Genomic DNA, 20893 nt, shown 5'->3' on the forward strand with positions numbered 1-20893 from the left:
CATTGTGCTCTGGACATTGGTGCAAACTTCCTTTTGTCCAGTGTACTGGGTAGTTGTTACAAAATACCAGCCTTCAGCTGCTGAGTGAGGAAGATCCGCAAGTGAGCTATTGTTTTCTTCTCATTTTTAAGAGAAGCAATAGACAGAACTATGCAGATAAGAGAAAAACACTTGCAAAGTTTATGTCTCTTTAGGGCTGGGCCAAAATGCTTCCCTCTGCACACAAAAATTCACAGCCCAGCTTTAATGATTGGTGGCCACCATCTTCTCGCTCAGTACCCTGTTTGGGGTTGAGGATGAATATTAGCTGCCACAGAATATGGCATTTAGGCAACAGTACCTGTCCATAATCCAGTTGAGCCTTGTTGCCATCTCAAATCTAGTACCCATCCAACCGTGGGAAATTCAGGTAGCACACAGTCAACTAGTTCGTACAAGCAGTCGTTGAAGCTGTATGAGTTTTCCTTTTAATGGAAGGGTGGGGGGTTCACATGGTTGAATGCACTGCTTTTCCATACATAAATAAAAATGAGCAAAAAATGTGTATAATTGTGTTAAAGGAGAAAACAAACTCCAACAAACTAATACTTGGATAGGCTGCATTTTGATTGTACAAACCTATTGCTCGGTTAAATGTCATGTCTTCCTGTTTGGGCTGTCATTTTGTGAAAGCTGTGGTCTTGCTCTTGTAGTTGATCTGGGAGAAAAGGCAGGCTCCCCAGGAAAAAATAATTCCTGTATGAGGTGTTATGGAATGATACATTTGGTTGCCTAATAATCTCAAAAGGGGGGTGGGTCTGGGAAGGGGTGCCTCTGTCTGGAGACCAAGCAGGGGCTAAGTGGCGGCCCTGTTGGGTTCATCCCATAGTGTATGCCATAGTGTGACTCCAGAGGCAGAGCTAGCTGCTCTGGCACCCAGAGTGGCACACATGGTGGGGTGGGGCTAGCTACCCATGGGGCGGGGCGAGCATCCTTTCCCTTACTGACTTCTGATTAGTAGAGTCCTTCGCGGTTAAGGAGCCAACTACTAGGATTCTAAAACCCTCTGAGAAACCCTTCCAAAGATAGGATGCTGCACTTCCGTCCGGATGGATGGACAAGTGGTTGAGGAGAGGAGAAAGCTGAATTTGAGAAAATGCTAGACCCAGAAGGACTCTAGAAGAGTAATAAATCAATAAACGGCAGGCACAAACACACGCTGCAAGCACACACACACACACACAACTTAAAATTAGAAAGGAACAGGAAAAGGAACCCTGAGGATCATCTAGTCCAACCCAGGCAATGCAGAAATATTCAGCTGTCCCATACAGGGATCAAACTTGCAACCTTGCCATTATCAGCACCATGCAGTCACCCAGACCAGCCACGCAATTGGACAGGCAAGGGCAATAGAGGGGAAATGTACAAGCACCCTGGCCAAAAATTAAAATAAAACGCACAGCTACCTAGCAGAGGCAGGGAAGACAAGCAAGGAGACAAGGGAGAAAGAAAGATGGAGCCACACTCACACTCAGACCTCACCGGGGGCATGTGCTGGGCAGGGGAACAAGCTGCAGCTTAAGAAAGGTAATTCACACTTAGACCGCACAAACAAATCAAGCAGCGGGGGGGGGGGGGAATGGAAGGTTAAATGTAGGTTTTTACATGGGAAAAAGAGGACACAGCAAGGCAAACCTGGATTTTTAAAAGCAGTAAAGCAATGAGCGCACGCAAGCCTCCTAAAGTTAAAAGGCAAGCCTCCACACACACAGACCCCCCAACTCCAAACCTTGTGGCTCTTCCCTGTGATGACTGTGATGACTCCTAGCTGATGACTCTCGGCGAGACGGAGTGGAAAGAGGCTGAGGAGAGGGCTGGCGCTGCAATTTGAACTTGGCTGACCACACCCCCCAGCGGCACCCGATTGGGTGCCGGTTGGTGGGAGGAGCGCCAGCCAGGGAACAGAAAGGCAGGGGGCTGAGCCCCCTGCTGTGGGCGGTGCTCAGGCTCCCGTCCACAACCACTCCCCTCTCTTTCAGGGAGGAGAGTCTTTGTACAAACCTATTGCTCGGTTAAATGTCATGTACGCAATTTTTTATGTTGGATACTGCTGGCTGAAGAATTCACAGAGTCTTGTTTCATCTGTTTTGAAGACACTGGAAGCAGAAGGTGATGGAGCAAGACCTCTGATATACTCTTCCCATTTGCTTTCTAGGGCCTAATAAGAGTCCCAGCGCCATGCCAGTATGCCAGCAAGCTGACTTTCTTGGTGGGCCAGAGCATCCACAGAGAGCCAAACCTGGCACTCGCTGACAAACTTTTCTATCTGTGAATGGTGTTGAGGTGGCAACTGTCAAGAGGTTTTGTCTTTGTTTGAAAAAGAAGTTTCTGTTTTTTAGAATTGAAACAACAAACCTCGTTTCCTACTGGTGATCATGGAGCAAGTGTTTTAGTCATGTTTAAGGTTTTATACATATGTCTGTGAGATGCCTTTGAGCATGTATCTGTATTCTTTCAAGTTGATTATTTTTGCACATAGATGTTTGAGTTCAAGTTTGGAGATACTTTAGAAGAGGGCTGTTTGTATAAAGCTGAATGGTTGGTTTTAAAATTAAAGTTATATTCTGTTTGTATGTAAAACTTGTCTCCCCCTCCCCTTGATGACATAAAATTTTTTGGGTCCAGTTTATTGTTGTTTTTATCTGTTTCTAGTTGGAGCCTAGATAGCTGTCTTTTGATAGCAGTATTTCACCTTGCCTTAAACCCTGGTGATTAAGAGCGGGACATTTTTTTCTAACAAATATAGTTCAATATTGCAAAGACAAGGTAGGAGAAAGGCTTGAATACAAAGAAGACCCTGCTGAAGGATGTGTTTGAATTCTGCGTTTCAAATGGTACTGATATACTTGTTGGTTTATTTATAGACGTAACATTTATTCTTCAGAAGCTTTGAAAAGTCCTTTAAAAGGTCAAGTTTCTTTTCAAATTAAGACATGCCACGTTGGCTTCCTGCTGCCAGTCTTCCTTGAAGGAGAGGATGGCTCAGCCCCTCCTTTAAGAAGACCTCCCTGGACCCAAAAGTGCTAAGCAACTATTGCCTAGTGGCAAATATCCTCTTTTGGGGCAAAGTCCTTGAGAAACAGGTGGCAATCCACCTTCAGGCATGCTTGGAGAAAACTGATTACTTGGATCCATACCAGTCCGGCTTCAGTCATGGCATTGAAACTGCCTTGGTCATCCTGGGTGATGACATTTGTCAGGGATGTGTGCCCCTGTTCCTTCTCCTCAACCTGTCAGTGGCTTTTGATGACCACAGTGTCCTGGAGTATCTCAGAGGTAAAAATTTGCTTCAGTGGTTCTGCTCCTCCTTGCAGGAACATTTCCAGAAAGTTGTTGTGGAAGGCTACTGTTTAGCACCATGAAAGTTGCCTTCAGTGCTCCACAGTGTCCCTGCTCCTTATGAAGCCTCCAGCAGCAGTCATCAGAGTTTTGGAGTGATGTGCAATAAATATGTAGGTGACACCCAGCTCTTATTTGTCTGTTTCAACTGAATTGGGAGAGGTGGTTGAGGTGTTAGACCAGTGCTTCGAAGCAGGGATGGGCTGGATGTAGACAAACAAGCTGAATCCTGAAATGACAGGGGTACAAGTTCATAAAAGAAACCCTTTCACACTAAGGAAAACTTTGCTATGCTGGTGTGAAGAAGCTCTTTGTAAGGTGTTGCAACCCATTCTGCATTGTAACTGATGTCCCAACCAAATGATCCAGGGAGTCGTCATTACTGCGTAGGAGGAGGGAAGCTTACGTGGATAATAACTTGCAAGCCCAGAGGGAAGAAGCCAAGGTGGAACAGGAAAATTTCCATATTTTCAAGGTTGTCTACTCTTCGCAATAACTATTATGACTTGCATGGAGGGATTTGGTAGTGGTGCTGCTGCGAAAATGGCAAGCAGCACTATGGGGGCAGTAAGACAGCAAAATCATTTTCCTCCTTAGTCATTATTGCCCTTAGAGGTGACACAGGTTTAGTGAGGACACTTCTAGGTGACCTGTTAATTGAGCAGGGCAATTAGACTTCATTGACTATTTAATGAGCATCCACCCTGAATTGGTTTTTTGGGGGGGGCAAGGGTTGCCCCATACTATCCACTGCATTTCCCCCCTAAAATTCCTTATCACAAAAGGAATTAGCACAATATCTCCCAATCAGCTAATTTCATAACCTGAATCTGCCAGTATGTAATTGAATCCTACTCGAAAATAGAGATAGTTTGGAAGCCCTCTTTCCAGCCCCATGCATAATTCAACTTCAACAGGAAGACTTGTAGATGAATGAAGCTCCCCGAATGATTGAGCACCCTGGAAGATCAGGGTTCTCAATTGTGCAAGGAGTCTCCACAGATACACAAGACTCCCTGCTGCAGAAGCGTACTTTAATCACACAAGAGCACGCATACACACTGAAGAGTTCGCATGATCTCGGGGGGTCAGGGCTTAAAAGAGCATCAATGCAACCCCAGTCTACCAGTGTTGCCTCTTAAGGGCTTAGCAAGAACTTTGTAAGACTTAGCAGGTGCTTCTAGAAGTGGGAGATTTAGCAGTACACAATCACTGCTGTTCTGCATTAAGCTGGAAGTAGAATAGTGATTCTGCTTCCAAAGTCTCACACTCTGTAGCCAGGTAGGCAGTCCCTTTCCCCAATATCAAGTGTTGTGGAGATTTTAAGTGTTAAATACTTCCAGCTTTCTCACTGCACTGCTGATTATGATTGCTCCTCTGGCTGCAATTTAAGTGGAGGGAGAGAAAAGAAACAGATAGAAGGCATTGCTATTTGGAAAGGTAAAGGTACAGGTACCCCTGACGTTAGGTCTAGTTGCGGATGACCCTGGGGTTGCGGCACTCATCTCACTTTACTGGCTGAGGGAGCCAGTGTTTGTCTGCAGACAGCTTCCAGGTCATGTGGCCAGCATGACTAAGCTGCTTCTGGTGAACCAGAGCAGCACACGGAAACGCCATTTACCTTCCCGCCAGAGCGGTACCTATTAATCTACTTGCACTTTGACGTGCTTTTGAACTGCTAGGTGGGCAGGAACTGGGACCAAACAACAGGAGCTCACCCCATTGCGGGGATTCAAACTGCTGACCTTCCGATCGGCAAGCTCTAGACTCAGTGGTTTAGACCACAGCGCCACCCGTGTCCTCTATTTGGAAAGAGAAACACCCAATTGAATGTAGGATGCTTTGCTTATGAATTTGAGCAGATGCGCCATCAAAAAAGTGAGGGAGTAAAGCATAATTATTCCACACTGAATGCTTGGAATGGAAACAGCCAGCTTCTCATACTGTACTGGACTAACTGGTACACTTAGAAGCCCGCTTCTCACCCACTGGTCACTGGGATGGGAAATACTAATGCAGGCATAGGCAAACTCGGCCCTCCAGATGTTTTGGGACTACAACTCCCATCATCCCTGACCACTGGTCCTGTTAGCTAGGGATCATGGGAGTTGTAGTCCCAAAACATCTGGAGGGCCGAGTTTGCCTATGCCTGCATTAATGTATCACAGACAATTGTCGAATCCCTGGGGCAAGGCTGCATTTTCGCTAGGGAGAGGCCAGTGTGTTGTACAACTCAAGCTCTAACTTGATTTGCACAGTCGGGAATTTCTGGATGGGGCCAAAGCGGGTCCAACGTGGGCAAAGTAGATGTCCCTGAAAAGCTCATATACAGGGATTTAAACAATTGGTGCTTTTGTCTCCTCCATCTTTCCAGCTGCATTGCAATTGTTTAATTTTCCAAAGTTAATTATATATTCTGGAGGACACTGAATATGTGCTTCAGATACTCCCAGTATTTATTGTGCTGGTTGGGAGGCTTGGAGAAGCCTTTTGAAGCTCTTTGAAAATGCAAGAACAGTAGAATTCCAGTCATTTCCCTATACAAACCTTAAGCAAGTCCAGACAACAGCCACATACTTTCGAGAGAGTCATCACCGGATAAAGAAACACGCAATTTGCAAGGGGGCAAGCCTTGTGCTTCGTAAAGCGTCAAAGGAGAGTCGACAGTGTACAGGTAAGATTTTGCTCTTTGTCGTTTTGCATTTATTACAAGGGTTTCTGGTGCTGATTGAGGTCAATGTATTTAGGGTTGTTGCATGGCAAAACACAAGAGTCTTAGCTTTGCTTTTCAGAAGGCAGTTTGGGAAGAAAAGCCACAAAGAAATTATTTTGTGCAATTCCGCATATGAAAAACAGATTGGCATCCTGAAATACCCTTGGCTGTGCTGGAGATGGAGTCTTAGGATGTTGTTATGGTTGCTTTTTTTTATTTGTTTCAAATTGTCCATTACAAGAAAAAGACACACATGCAGTGTGCGGATCATTTGAGCCAGGGCTTACCAATGAATCTGTCTTTAATGTGGAGACTTATCTGTGGAACATTATAATTAGGGCTACAATGTTTGGTTGATGAATCAGTTTGATTAAACCTTTCAAAGCATTTCAATCGAGGAAAAAGGTTCCCCCAATTAATTGGAGAGCCACTTCTTTGGAATATAAGTACACGTTACAAGCTGCAAAAGACAAGTGTCATCTTAGCAGATACTTTCCTACCTCTGTGGGAGAAAGGGGGGATGCATGCCTCTTCTAAGATTATGCTTGTTGTCCGGCACTGCTTACCCCATCTAGAAGTTCCACGGAGATCATGGGACATCCATTCCCCTCTGATGGAATCAGAGGAAGCATCAGGGCACGAGGCTGGTTGAGAGTGAAGGTCTCCATGGGTCAGCTTTGGAATCAGTGAGGAGCTTTTAGAAGATTTACCTCTCTCAGCCTTTCTCAGAACAAATCATATGGACAATGTCGGGGTTTTTGAATCTTCAGTTTGCAGACCACCAGTAGTTGCAAGTTCCATGCATACTGAAGGTATAAATAGGTGAATAAACCATATTTCTTAAAGTTACAACAGTCTCTGCTGTGACTCAATCCTCCAAAGGAACACAGACCCTGGGTGAGTGCCTGGAACCCCATGGACTCTTACTACTGCTTGGCAGAGAGAGGGAGAGGCACCCAACTATTCTAACAATACAGCTATAAGACATTGCACCATACTGCGGAATATTGGGTGGTAGCCAACTAAACTACTGCGAACACAAGGAGTTTTAACTGCCCTCTCTTCTTCCTGTTGTGTTGGCATCAGTCTGTCTTGGGAGACAATGGAGGAGTGCGCCTTTGGTGCTGAGGTCAAGCTGTTGGACAGTTGCAGCAGCTGTAGAGACGGATATGGCAGAGACATGTTTTGTTGCAGCTGGGGCAGATGAAGGTGTCTGGTTGTGCCGCTGCAGATGCACCATGGCGTTTCTTCTGCCTGCACTCCTTGCAGCGGTCATTCCTCCTCTGGTCCTTGCTGTGGATGCACATTCTGACTGCCTGTCTCCAGGCACTGCAGTTGTCTGCAAGGTTTTCCCACAGGACAGGGTTGATGTTGCCAGCCTTCATGTCACATTTGCAGACATCTTTGTAAGGCTGAGTTGGTCTGCCAATTGGCCTAGCGGCGGAAGCCAGCGCTCCCTAATTCTGTTGTGGCATTTCCCCTAAACCCTCTGGGGCAGATCTGTGGCGTGTGCAGGAGGCACACTGGGAGATGAAGCGGGAATGTTCCACAGTGCAGCAAAAACTACTTGCACTAGTGGAATCATTTAGTTAAATACTACCCACTGTGACTTGGTGGCTTGTACATCTGCTCTGTCTGTTGTCCAAATGCCTTGGCCCAGTATACCTGAAGGATCGTCTCCACCCCCATCGTTCAGCCTGGACACTGAGGTCCAGCGCCGAGGGCCTTCTGGCAGTTCCCTCGCTGCGAGAAGTGAGGTTACATGGAACCAGGCAGAGGGCCTTCTTGGTAGCGGCACCCGCCCTGTGGAACGGCCTCCCACCAGATGGCAAGGAAATAAACAACTATATGACTTTTAGACATCTGAAGGCAGCTCTGTTTAGGGAAGTTTTTAATGCTTCATGTTTATTGTGTTTTTAATATCCTGTTGGAAGCCGCCCAGAGTGGCTTGGAAGTAAGTAAGTATTTAATTACAGTGGTGCCTCACAAGACGAAATTAATCCGTTCTGCGAGTCTCTTCATCTAGCGGTTTTTTCGTCTTGCGAAGCAACCCTATTAGCGGATTAGCGCTATTAGCGGTTTAGCGGCTATTAGCTATTAATGGCTTAAGGGATTAGCGGATTAGCTGCTAAAAGGCTATTAGCAGCTTAGCGCCTTAGAAAAAGGGGTGGGGAGCGAAAAAAAATCTCAAGAATCGCAAGACATTTTCGTCTTGCGAAGCAAGCCCATAGAGAAATTCGTCCTGCGAAGCGCATTGAAAAACGGAAAACCCTTTCGTCTAGCGGGTTTTCCGTCTTGCAAGGCATTCGTCTTGCAGGGCACCACTGTATTTATTATTTATTTATTTATTTAAATGCTAACCGAAGATGGATAATCTGCTTTCTCTTCTTAGGGTTCTTTATCTGTAAACAGGACTTGAACAGATGTTCAGATAAAGAACACCTTTAAACAGAGGACTGTCCTCTGTAAAGTAAGACACATGGCCGCACCAAAAAATTAAGACACCATCTCAGAATCCCTATTTGACTGAACGACTAGCAGTTCAACATTTCATGTTCTGTCTGGAACAAGAAACAGACTTGTTCAATGGAAGGGAACAAAATGGAGGCAGTTGCCTTTGCGCCTTGCCTTGTACCAAGTATTGCATGGTGGTTTCCAAGAATGGAGCAGAAATCAAACCGCCATCCAGTCCCTTTAGTGTACATGTGTCCTGTAGCCGTAGGTCAGCCTTTCACAACTTGGTGCCCTCTAGATGTTTAGGACTACAACTCCCAGGCAGCACTACTTTAACTAGACCCAGCCAGCCATGGTACCTTAATTAAAATGAGAAAAATATCCAGCCTTGTTAAAATTCAGCAAGCACACAAAGAAAGAAACTCAGGAGGTGGGATACTGGCCCAAAAAGTAAGCATCCAGTTTAGTCCCCTGATAGAATACAAACCACTTTGCACTACACACAAAACATAGGAGGTTGGTATATTTTCAAACCACCGCTGGAGTTTATAGGCCGGAAAATTGATATTTATGGTCAAATAAAAGTTCTGAGGTATTTTTAGAGTACATATTTTAGACAGGTTTTGAAAAATGTATTTTTGTGTGTGTGTGCCAACTCTAAATCTGGGGTATTTCAGACCTTGGAAAACTCTAAAAAAGCACCATGGTGGCACATTTTCAATGAGAATTAAGGATCAAAGCAGACTACAAGGAATAGGATGTTGGAGATGAATTTAAAGAGCACAGCTGCCAGGTTCTTCCATAAGGATCAAATGCCAATGTAGATCACAATAAGTAACTGAGAGTCCATAACTTCTGCGCAAAATAAGAGGTGTGTGAGGTTGTGTTCCAGCCCCATAAATTTTCTTGCTTGTGTAAGCTGGTCTTTGCCTATTCCTTTTATTTATTTTTCCTCTGGACAATGTGCAAATCTAGTGGGGTGCATAAAGGCTAAAACAATTCTGGCACAGCTGTTCCTGTCCAGGGAAATACATGCAGCAGAAGATTATTTTAAACTGGAGACATTCCAGGCTAAGAGCTTAGCTGACCTTTGTTCCCCAGCATCCAGTTCTTAAAGATTAGTGGTTTTTGAAAAATGCAACTAGAAAAATAATCCACAGACTACTGTAACTTTGATACAAAGGAAGGAAGGAATTTTGGTGTTTAGTCAACTAAACTTGGAATTGACAGAAATTAGGTTAAGCAACTATTTTTTATCAATTTAAAAAATGTCTCCAATTAATTGGACAGCTAGGTTTTTTAAAGTATTATTTCAAATGTAAACAGTTAAAGATGCACCAATGACAGTTTTTTAAAGTATTTTAAAGTATTTTTAAAAATTTAAACCATTTTTAAATGGTTTAAATTTTTAAACCAGTTTTTAAAAGTATTATTTCAAATGTAAACAGTTAAAGATCCACCAGTGACAGCAAGTACCAATAATATTTTAGAAGAGACTTTTCTTCTCAAAAACAGAGAAAGGAAATCCTCTTTTGAGATAGAAACAAACCTGTATGAGGAACAGTTGAAGGAGTTGGGTATGTTTAGCCCGGAAAGGATGAGACTAAGAGGAGATATGATAGCCCTCTTCAGATATCTCAAGGGCTGTTACATGGAAGAGGGAACAAGCTTATTTTCTCCTGCTCTGGAGGCTAGGACTCGAACCAATGGCTCCAAGTTAAAAGAAAGGAAATTGTGACTAAACATCAGGAAGATTTTTCTGACAGTGAGAGCTGTTCCGATAGTGGAATGGACTCCCTCGGGAGGTTGTGGAATCTTTCTTTGGATGTTTTTAAGCAGAGGTTGGGTGACCATCTCTCATGGATGCTTTAACTGAGATTCCTGCATTGCAGGGGGTTGGACTAGATGACCCTTGGGTCCCTTCCAACTCTACAATTCAATGATTTTATGTGCTTGCTGTGATATTGTGCAAGCCCTCTCTGAAGAACATTTTTCTTCAGAACATGCGGTGGAGATTGGACAGCTGTTTGTTTTAGCCGTAGGAAAACTTGTGCAGATATTAATTAATTAATTAAATTAATTGTGGTTTCTCAATTGGGTGCTGCCCTTAAATAAAACAAGGCTTTGTTTTTTCTTTCATTGTTCAAATCCGCGTGCCACAGAAGCCTACATTGTGTGGGTGTTTATGCGTGAAGTGTAAGTGGCTTCCATTAACCTTTTCTCCCTGACCCAGCTATTGTTTGCATGCTCCAGTTTGTCAGAGTTTTCTGCTTCTAGGCATAGCTGTCAAGTGTCCCTTATTTGAAGGGACAGTCCCTTATTCCAGTGCCATGTCCCACTGCTGTCCCTTATTGATGGATGTCCCTTAAATGATGTCCCTTAAATTTCAAAGGAAGCAGCTCCTCTCCCTCCCTCCCTGCCAGCCAGGGAGGGAGGGAAGAACGACTGGGGGGGGTGGAGCTTGCATGCCTTGTGTGTGGCTAGTTAATGCAAGCTGAGGGGGTTTTTCAATGCTGGACGCCATTTTGTTGCACGTGCTGCTGCAAACTTTGCAGTGCAAAGCCAGGCCGGAGAGCCATCTTAAGTTGAGACTGCATAGGCCTTGTGGTGCATGTGATTCAGATTCTATTCAGTTGAACCTCTGGTTACAAAGTTGGTTGGACAGTGTTCTCGACGCTACCAGCATGAGTTTGACCAGACTGCAGGAGGACAGGAAGACTGGAGTGCCTGGAACAGGTGAGGCTGCAGATCCCTTATTTTGGCTGCTGGTCCTTTATTTTCAAGGCTGCTGGTCCCTTATTTTCAAATCTGTAAGTTGACAGCTATGCTTCTAGGACTGTGAATGCATACTGGTTTTCCCAGTAGTGATGTCTGGAAGTGAGAGCTGGACCATAAAGAAGGCTGATGAATTGATGCTTTTGAATTAAGGAGACTCTTGAGAGTCCCATGGACTGCAAGAAGATCAAAGCAATCCGTTCTTAAGGAAATCAGCCCTGAGTGCTCACTGGAAGGACAGAACCTGAAGCTGAGGCTCCAGTACTTTGGCCACCTCATGAGAAGAGCAGACTCCCTGGAAAAGACCCTGATGTTAGGAAAGATGGAGGGCACAAGGAGAAGGGGACGACAGAGGACGAGATGGTTGGACAGTGTTCTCGAAGCTACCAGCATGAGTTTGACCAAACTGCGGAAGGCAGTGGAAGACAGGAGTGCCTGGCGTGCTCTGGTCCATGGGGTCATGAAGAATATATATATATATAGATACACACACACACACACACACACACACACACACACACACAATATCCTTTATTAGGCATAGCAAACCACACATTATCAGACACCATATACAAATTGTGCAAAATACAAGCTCAACATAACAAGGTTTGTTCCAGTCAGATCTTTAACTCCAGAGAGAATCAATTTGCATAAATAATACAATACAACACTACCACATCACCGATCAATTAAGAACCACTAAATCTCTTTATAATGGCCCAGTCTATCTACATGGACAGCACTAAAAAATTCAGCCACTATTAAAGTAATTTGATTATTCCTGTCCGAGAGCAGGTCCTGAACCGTTGGTAGCATAGAATTGACCTTCTTGAGCTGTATAGTTGTATATATAACTCAATAGGCTCAATTCTATTGAGTTGTATATATATCAGCCTACTGTTTAATTCTGCTACCAAGGCCGAATCAGTGCTGCGTGTCATGAAGTTTGTTCTTGTACAGTTGATTCAAGAATTAAAATTTAAAGTGTGGGGTGGCATGAGGGAAGCCAAATCATAGAGTAATAGTGTTGCAAGGGACCCCAAGGGTCAACTAGTCCAACCCTCTGCAGTGCAGGAATCTCAGCTAGAGCATCCTTGACAGATGGCCATCCAGTCACTGCATAAAAACCTCCAAGTAAGTTGTGTTCACAACCTCCTGAGGAAGTCTGTTCCGCTGTTGAACAGCTCTTACTGTCAAAGCTTTTCCTGTTTAGTCGGAATCTCCTTTCTTGGTTCGAGTCCTATCCTCCAGAGCAGGAGAAAACAAGCTTGTTTCCTATTCCCTCTTTCATGCAACATCTCTTGAGATATTTAGCAATGGCTATAATATCTCCAACAAAGGTCCATATAGTAAAAGCTATGGTTTTCCCAGTAGTGATGTCTGGAAGTGAGAGCTGCGCCATAAAGAAGGCTGATCGCTGAAGAATGGATGCTTTTGAATTATGGTGCTGGAGGAGACCCTTGAGAGTCCCATGGACTGCAAGAAGAACAAACCTCTCCATTCTGAAGGAAATCAGCCCTGAGTGCTCACTGGAAAGACAGATCGTGAAGCTGAGGCTCCAATACTTTGGCCACCTCATGAGAAGAGAACACTCCCTGTAAAAGACCCTGATGTTGGGAAAGATGGAGGGCACAAGGAGAAGGGGACGACAGAAGACGAGATGGTTGGATAGTGTTCTCAAAGCTACCAGCATGAGTTTGACCAAACTGCGGGAGGCAGTGGAAGACAGAAGTGCCTGGCGTGCTCTGGTCCATGGGGTCACAAAGAGTCAGACACGACTAAACAACAACAACATGATATCGCCTATCAGTATTTTGCTCATGCTGTGGTTCCAGTCCGAAACTATCCGTGGCAGTATGCCTCTGAATGCTAGTTTCTGGGAATCACAAGTGAGGAGACTCTGCTGTGTTTACGTCCTGCGTTTGCGCTTCCCATTGGCATGAGGTTAGCCACTGTGAGAGCAGGATGCTAGATGACATGGCCTACTACTGGTCTGATCCAACAGAGCCAGACACTTCCCCCTTCAAGCCGTGAGAGAACCCAGGGGTTTCAGCACTTACTCAGTGTTCTGTTTCCTTGGAATGAAGGTCAGCAGAAACTGTAGTGTTTTTAGAATGTATGGTTTTATTTACAACCTGAGCATAGGATAGAGGCTCTTGCAGCATTAACACCCCCAAGAGCTAGCGTTTCCATTAGTTACAACTCTAGATCCAACAGAGCAAAAACCTGTCTCTCCGCAGTTTCTCACCTGCTTTTAACCTTATAACTCTGGCTGTTGTTCCTCCTACATACCAGCTAGGTGAGTGGGATGAGGGAAAGGCCCACCCATTTGCTTCAATGAATGGCACCCCACGACCTCTTTGTATATGCTAAATCGTGGTACTTAACTAGTCAGCCAAAGCCCAGCGCCTTGTTTAACAGGTTCCACAGCCTCTCCTACTAGATTATATCCCTTATTGGATACAGGATCATAGGCCTCGAGGGGAGCCAAGGAAATCATCTGGACTGGACTGCCCCCCAAGCCCATACACTTGACACCCCCTCTGACTCATAACGTTATGTTCTTAAACCCTGGAGAGACATCAGCTTCGATGGATTAGAACACTTCATGGAGGATGAGGCTCTCCGTAGCCACGAGCCATAATGTCTGTGGTAAATTTCCAGTCAGAGACAGCATGCCTCTGAATACCAATGGCTGAGAATCACAAACACATCATCCACCTTCCAAAGGGAACGAAACCCTGCTGCTTGGCACCTGAAACGTTTTCATGACTCGAAATAAGTGGGGAGCGCATAAAAATTATAATGAAGCCCATTGGGTGCTGATTGAAATGACACAAACGGCATTAAAATGTCAGCTAGACTCAGGCTCCCTGTGCTGCTCTGGGTGCTAGGCCAGGAAAAATAAATATATATATATACACTAAAGGCTGCCCTAAGGCAGGCAGCTGCAGTAAGCCCTGCCAAGGCACTGAGGCTCTGCCAGCTGCCCATGGATGTCAGGTGCGGATGCCAGCCCTGTACAAATATAGATAATAAAACTGCATTGAACTGGAGTTGGACCCCATCTGCATTTAAAGACAGTATCATACTACTATAAACGGTAATGGCTTCCCCCAAAGAATTATGGGGAATGATGGACCTGGCACAAGACTCTTCCCTGCACCAGGCCTTCTCTGGCTCCCAGGAACGGCGACAGAGGAGGGGGAAGAATAGGTGGCCACAGTCCGCAGCTCTCCTCCCTCTGCTTCCTCCAATGTGAAAGCATTCCGATTAGTGTACCTCAACAAAGATGGGAAATAGGGACTCTGTGCTACAAAGTGAGAAGCCGTGATGGCTTAAGGTCCTGACATTTTCGGGGCTGCTGGACACTAGGCAGTTCCTCTTCCCAGGGAACTCGGGGAATTGGAGCTCTGTGAAAGGAACAGGCAGAGCCGTCTTCCCCATTGGTGTTAGTGGTTCGTTGCGCTGGGGCTCTCAGGGGCGCCCTAGCAAGTGGGGGAGCTGCGTGGCTTTGCCAGCAGCCTCCCCTTTCCCTGCACGCCCGCCAGCTGCGCCCCGCCAACTATATGGCTGGCGGGCATGCAGCTTCCTTCCCAAGCCTCCGCAGGAGGAGAGCGATCCCCGCAGAGGCTTAGGATGGAAGCCCCTCCTAAGCCTCTGCTAAAGACGGTCCTGCTCCCGGTCGTTGTCCTCCTCCTGCTTCTGTGCACAGCCTTCTCGGGGGGCCCCACGCTGGAGAGCACGTCCACCAGCACGTTTTCCTGCTTGATTGCTGCCACCACACCAGGGTTCAGGGCAGTGGAGGAGGCAGAGGACATTTTCCACCGCCCCCCTCCCTTGTTTTGGAGTTGCCAGGGGAGGGGCTCCGTAGGGATCTTTGCACCACAGCGCCAGATATGCTTAAGACGGCCCTGGGAACAGGGTCCTCTGAACAACGCTCAGCACCCTTGACAAAATGTCCCAGAATTCTTGGTTTGATACTGTCTAAAATGTATAGTGCAAATGGGGCCTTAGTGAGTTTCCTACAGAAAGCAACACAGCCAAGGAAAGGAGAGGCAGTTTAATTGATATGATCGATGGAGGAGGGGTAGAGTTACAAGACCAATACTAACTGCACCCTCAAGAGATTTCATTCACCTTTGCTAATACAGATCCTTCAAGTTTCCCTATTTTCCAGGGACATCCCTGATTTAGAGAAGCTGTCCCAGTTTCTGATTTGATCCTGGAATGCCCCACTTTTCCTTAGGATGTCCCTATTTTCATTGGAGAAATGTTGGAGGGCATGGAGTTATCCAACCCTAAAGCCGTCTGAAGGCAATCCTGTACAGGGAAGGCAATCCTGTACAATCCCCCAAACTGTTTAATGTTTTATTATGTTCTTATATATGTTGGAAGCTGCCTAGAGTGACTGGGGCAACCCAGTAAGATGTGTGGGGTATAAATAGTAAAATTATCATTATGGAATGGGACGTCCCTGTTATGTACTGAAGTTCTCACCCTGGGCCAGCCTGGGGATACTGTAGATAGTTATGCAAATGAAGGATCGAAAGTGACGTTCAGTGATTGGATAGTTTTAGAAAGTTGCTACAGTAATGTTGTACTGGAGCTCTATATAAGCAGGCTGACTGAGCCCTTCAGTTCAGTTCTGTTCTGGCCTCTGAATAAACAAGAGCTGTTTGAAGAATCGCTGTGTCGTCTGATATGTTCACCCACAACTGAACAGTCCCTATTTTCATTGGATAAATGTTGGATGTTATGCTATGCACACATTATACCTTTAAAGCATATTCATAGCACATTTTTCTCCTCAAAGAATTCTGGGCTCTGTAGTGTACCCTCACAGAGTTGCAATGCGCAGCAACCTTAAACAAACTACAATGCCCAGAATTCTTTGAGTGAAGAAATGTGCTTCGGCTGTGTTTTAAGGGTGTGTTGTGTGTACATAGCCATACTGTGATGGGGCTTAGAGATGAAGTGGGGAGGAAATCTTAAATGCGTTGCAGCATTTCTGCTTCACTGGCAACCTTCCATTCTTTCATATCCTGAAGTTGCTGGCAATTAACATAATTAACTATATGTTGCACATTTTTCTTTCAGAAATAGCTGCCACCTCTTGTCATCTTGCAAAGCTTGCCTTTACTTTGCACAGATCGTTCAAAGTAGCGGTTCCTTTGACCTTGCACCAAAAGATGGACTTGAGTGAAAACTGGGACTTGGATGATGCCAACTGGCTGACCCACAGTGGAATTCTTCATTTTCTCAATGCTTTAAGAGGTATGGTATTCCAGATGGCTGTTAGATCTTACCCACTTCTAAGGATGGAAGGATTTGCCAGTTTTGATTCTCTCGGTTTCTAATTTTTCCAATCTTAAATGCAGTTCACCATATTTTGCAGCAACATGTGGGTTTTTTTTTTAAAGTCCTAATGAAAAAATTTCAGCATTTTATTCCATCCCTCCCCCCAATAACTACATTTTTACATGTGGTTTTGACTAATATACACATTTTTGCAAACAATATTCCCTAATGTAAGGCATGTTCTTTTCACTAATATTTTCATTTTTATGCGTATTTCCCCCTAATATATGCATTTCTGCAAACATTGTTCAGCTGGATTTTTATTTTCTTTATTTTTTTGGACAAGTGCAACTTTGAAAGGATAGCTCTTTGCATTTCCTAGGTTATACTGAATTTACTTTTCCCTCCCAGGCCAATAGTGGAGATCAGAGGAAAGGAGAAATAACGAAACAGTTAAACACTCTCTCCTAGATACCTGCTTTCCTTTAAAAAAAAAAAAAAAAAAAATATTTAAAGTTTTTTATTTATACAATAAGAAAAACAAACAAACAAAAAACACAAATACCAAATTATACACAAATTACAAAAATAACCATAGACACATAATATTCTTAGCAAACAATAAAACATCTATTGGTCTTAACACTAAAGACCCAACCTCCCGTCCATTCCATACTTCAAATTTGTATTACTTATTGCCTGCTTTCCTAGTTTTTCCTAGTGTGATACCTGCTTTCCTAGTGTTTCCTACATGTCTGTTAAAATAAGTTGGAGATCCTAATCGCAGATCTCTTGCTGCATTACATTTAGGTTGGCATTCAGGCTGACTGTATACCCAATAATAATAAAAATAGCAAATAACAGTTTGCTTTCTACATGTGTAAGGGGCTTTTTGTAGTGAGGGTGATCTAGGATGGGAACCAAAGTGTTTGCACTGTGTTGCCTTGAAGGAAGGATTCTAAAGGCACACAGAGATAATTAGCAACCTTTGGTAGCCCTATTTATTATTAAGAGTTGTCCTATGTTAAGAGTGGATTTGTTTCTTAGGATCCCTGTCTCCACTGTTAACCCCATTTCAATACTCTGCAGCAGAAGACATTGCACCTTTTCGTTAACCAGGGGTGGTGAACCTATGGCAGATATTTGTGGGACTACGACTGCCATCATCATTGACCATTGGCTATGCTGGCTGGCGCTGCCAAAAATATCTACAGGGGAATACAGCCTCTTATCCAAGTGTACACACAGGCAACCAGTAGTCTGGTCCTCTGACTCTTTAATCCATGGCTTTATAATAATGGTTTATGAAGCAGTAGACCAGCAAACTTTTTCAGCAGGGGGCCAGTCCACTGTCCCTCAGACCTTATTGGGGGGTGGACTATATTTTGGAAAAATAAATAAATGAACGAATTCTTATGCCCCACAAATAACCCAGAGATGCATTTTAAATAAAAGGGCACATTCTAAAAACACGCTGATTCCCAGACCGTCCACGGGCCGGATTTAGAAGGCGATTGGGCTGGATCCGGCCCCCAGGCCTTAGTTTGCCTACCCATGCAGTAGACAAATATCTGCATGGGGCCACTGGCTTCGAATCCTCATTCAGCCATGAGGCTCAGTGGGTGATCTAGGCTTCGTTGCTCTGTCTCGGCCTAATTTGCTTCAGCGTGGCTGAGAGAAAAATATAGGCTAAATCCACTTCTAAGGCACTGAGGGGTTTTTTTTTTGGGGGGGGGAGGCTAATATAAAGAAAGAAAGCAGGCAGGGAGTTCGTTGTTTTCTCCATGACACCATAGGCTGATAAAAATGTTGCAGGCCTGATGAAAAAGGGGGTGAAAAAGCTGCAAACAGGTGCAGGGAAGAAGTGAAGATTAACATTCCCCCTGCACCCCACTTTATCCTACCAAATGAGAAGTACTCTGGCTCCACAAATACCTATGGACTATGTGGGCTGCTTCTGTGATTACCGGTACTTACTCTACATTCAGAAGACTGTGGCATTTTGTCGATTTATTCAATTTGGATCTGGTCATTACTATTTTTATTTTTATTTTTTGTGGGAGGGGGATACAGTTTCTAAAACACAACCTAAAAAAAGGATGGAGAGTTCATGCCTATTACGTTTGCAGAATATGCCTGCTTTGGTTGCCTAGCAACCAATGCGAGGCAGGCTCAGTTGGCAGAAAGGGGGCTGCGTTGACTGAGAGGAGGTAGCTGTGTCAATTCAGGTGGGTAAGAGAAAGGGATGCTCCATTCACTCCTCACATCTGAAAGCCACAGATGGCTTTTTCAGAACAAACTTTGGGTTCCCCCAAAGGAAGAAGATGGCACCAGGGAGGCGTTGCCAAAATAAGGAGGTGAGAGTCGGCAAAGGGGCTGCGCAACCATCTATCAGAGTATTTGGCCAGTGCAAAGTTTGTGGGCTGATGAGACCGAATAGCATCGTTCTGCGATGGAGATGCTTTTTCCCGTGTCCAAAGTTTATTGTCGTCATCAATCAAATCAGGCAGTGCTGAATTTAGGCACGGTATGAGGGGTGGTCCTAACTAAGTAGCTAAGAGAGAAGACCTTCGCAACTGCCACTCTGCATCAATTATGACAAATGCCATTACTCTGGTTTTTCAAAAGGTTTGTTTGTTTTCTCCCCCACCAGACACCGAGGCTTCCAAAGGTGATCCAGTGATCTTTGGTGCCCATCAGATAGGTAAGTAAATATCTCTGGAATTAATCGCATCTTTTGCAGTACAGTTTTGAGATGTTTTAGGCTGCAGTCCTGTATACATGTACATGAACTCTGTGGGATTTACTTCTGAGTAGATGTGTACAGGATTCACTGTTAAATACTGAAAATATAGGATGGCTATATTTTCCTGTGGGGTTTTTTGGCGAGTTTTTAAGGGCTGAGCAAAAATGGCTTCACGGAAGTATTCACTCTGTTTGTGTGTGGCGAAATTGTGGGTGACATTTTGCTGAATATTCTTGGCAGGCGGAAGCAAAATTCCGCAACAGAAAATTCTGAGGGATTCCAGCTCCCTTAACATTGAAACTCCATGGTTACTTCATACTCGTGGATGAATGAGCTAGGAGAGCCAGGCTGAAAAAGACAGGAGCCAAAGCCTATTGCTTCCTTCACTAATATTGAGAAATATTAAAAACTGGATCCACAGATGCACTCAAAACTCATGGAGGGGCAACATAGGGGGTGATATCTTGCTGAATGTTCTCAGGGGAGGACTGCAGTCATCTAACAAGAACAGCTTGAAGAAAGAGCATTTCTCAAAATAAATTGTCAGAAAAAAAAATTCTGAGAAATTTTGGCTCCGCTCTGTCTTGTGATGTGATATTTCTGCTGCTTGGAAGCTTTAGTCACCTGTGTTGGAGGTTTATTGTGAAGCTAGCTTGACCAAAGAGGCTGTACTTGCAGAACTGTTGCTTGCTCCAAGTGTGGTGGCAATTGACCTCTAATCAATACTAGCCCTTGACCTCTAATCAATGCTAGCCCTTAACCAAATGGCACCCCAGGCAAAAACGAGAATGTTTGGTCTCCTTTTCCTTTTTCTAGGTTTTGGATATCTTGTTATTTTTTTGTTTGCTTTCGTAGCCTCCTGCACAACTTTGATGCACGATTTAATCAAGCTGTTGTACATTTTTCTGTGAATAGTTATAATCGGTACCATAATACCACATGTTATCCGTGTGGGTCAGTGCTGTCTTTGCAAGCAAATCTGTATTGTTTGTTTCAGGTGTTGAGTGGGTAGCCTGTGACAATGGCACCCACATGATTTTCTCAATTATCATTTGCTAAATCAGTCTCGGTATGTGATGGATCCTTTTGGTATTAGCTGCAGATGAATCCTACATTTGGGGCAGATTCTGCCTATTCTGTAACTGCAGCCCCACCTGACTGGAAAATATTCCTAGGAAGAGAGGTCGTTAGATTGAATTTTTACAATGTCAGAGCGTACTGACATAGTCAATATGCTATGTGGCACTGCCTTTGATACATAGAATGATCACGTTAGAAGGGATCAAGTCCAACCCTGCCCGTGCAAGAAAAACATTGCTACAAGTGATTTGATGGCATACATTGTGTATGCCATCAAATGCCAGCAATGCCCTTCAGCTCTCTATACTGGACGAACAGGCCAAACCCTACGCCAAAGGATAAATGGACATAAATCTGACATCAGGAATCACAAGACATAGAAGCCAGTAGGAGAACACTTCAGTCTCCCAGGACATTCAATACAGGATCTCAAAGCAGCTTTC

At 44.5% G+C, this 20893-nt stretch overlaps 2 protein-coding genes and 1 long non-coding RNA gene across 8 annotated transcripts in view; 2 read left to right on the top strand and 1 right to left on the bottom strand.

Moving 5' to 3' along the window:
* The window catches only part of PIWIL4 (piwi like RNA-mediated gene silencing 4), a gene marked incomplete at its 5' end in the record, with an annotated part of 36960 nt that extends 34338 nt beyond the window's left edge, over positions 1-2622 (top strand). For all 4 annotated transcript variants that reach the window (XM_083436253.1, XM_083436250.1, XM_083436251.1 and 1 more), the window contains one exon: positions 2198-2622. In XM_083436253.1, coding sequence (XP_083292379.1) covers positions 2198-2314 — 117 coding nt within the window. In that variant the 3' untranslated portion in view covers positions 2315-2622. The remainder of the gene's footprint in view (positions 1-2197) is intronic.
* LOC310675918 lies at positions 445-2142 on the bottom strand. The gene is made up of 2 exons (XR_014510316.1): positions 2044-2142; positions 445-618 (listed from the first exon to the last, which is right to left on the bottom strand). It is a non-coding gene; the product is annotated as an uncharacterized lncRNA (long non-coding RNA).
* Positions 2623-5861: 3239 nt separating the features above from the next.
* Positions 5862-20893, top strand: part of AMOTL1 (angiomotin like 1) — a 69527-nt gene continuing 54495 nt past the window's right edge. Inside the window, exons 1-3 of one of the 3 annotated variants that reach the window (XM_083436240.1) lie at positions 5862-6055; positions 16424-16600; positions 19278-19328. In XM_083436240.1, coding sequence (XP_083292366.1) covers positions 16516-16600; positions 19278-19328 — 136 coding nt within the window. In that variant the 5' untranslated portion in view covers positions 5862-6055; positions 16424-16515. The other 2 variants (XM_083436243.1, XM_083436242.1) reach the window with 2 other exon arrangements.

Source organism: Podarcis tiliguerta (assembly GCF_965153285.1).
Source record: "Podarcis tiliguerta genome assembly, chromosome: 4".
In the NCBI taxonomy this organism is placed as follows: Eukaryota; Metazoa; Chordata; class Lepidosauria; order Squamata; family Lacertidae; genus Podarcis; species Podarcis tiliguerta.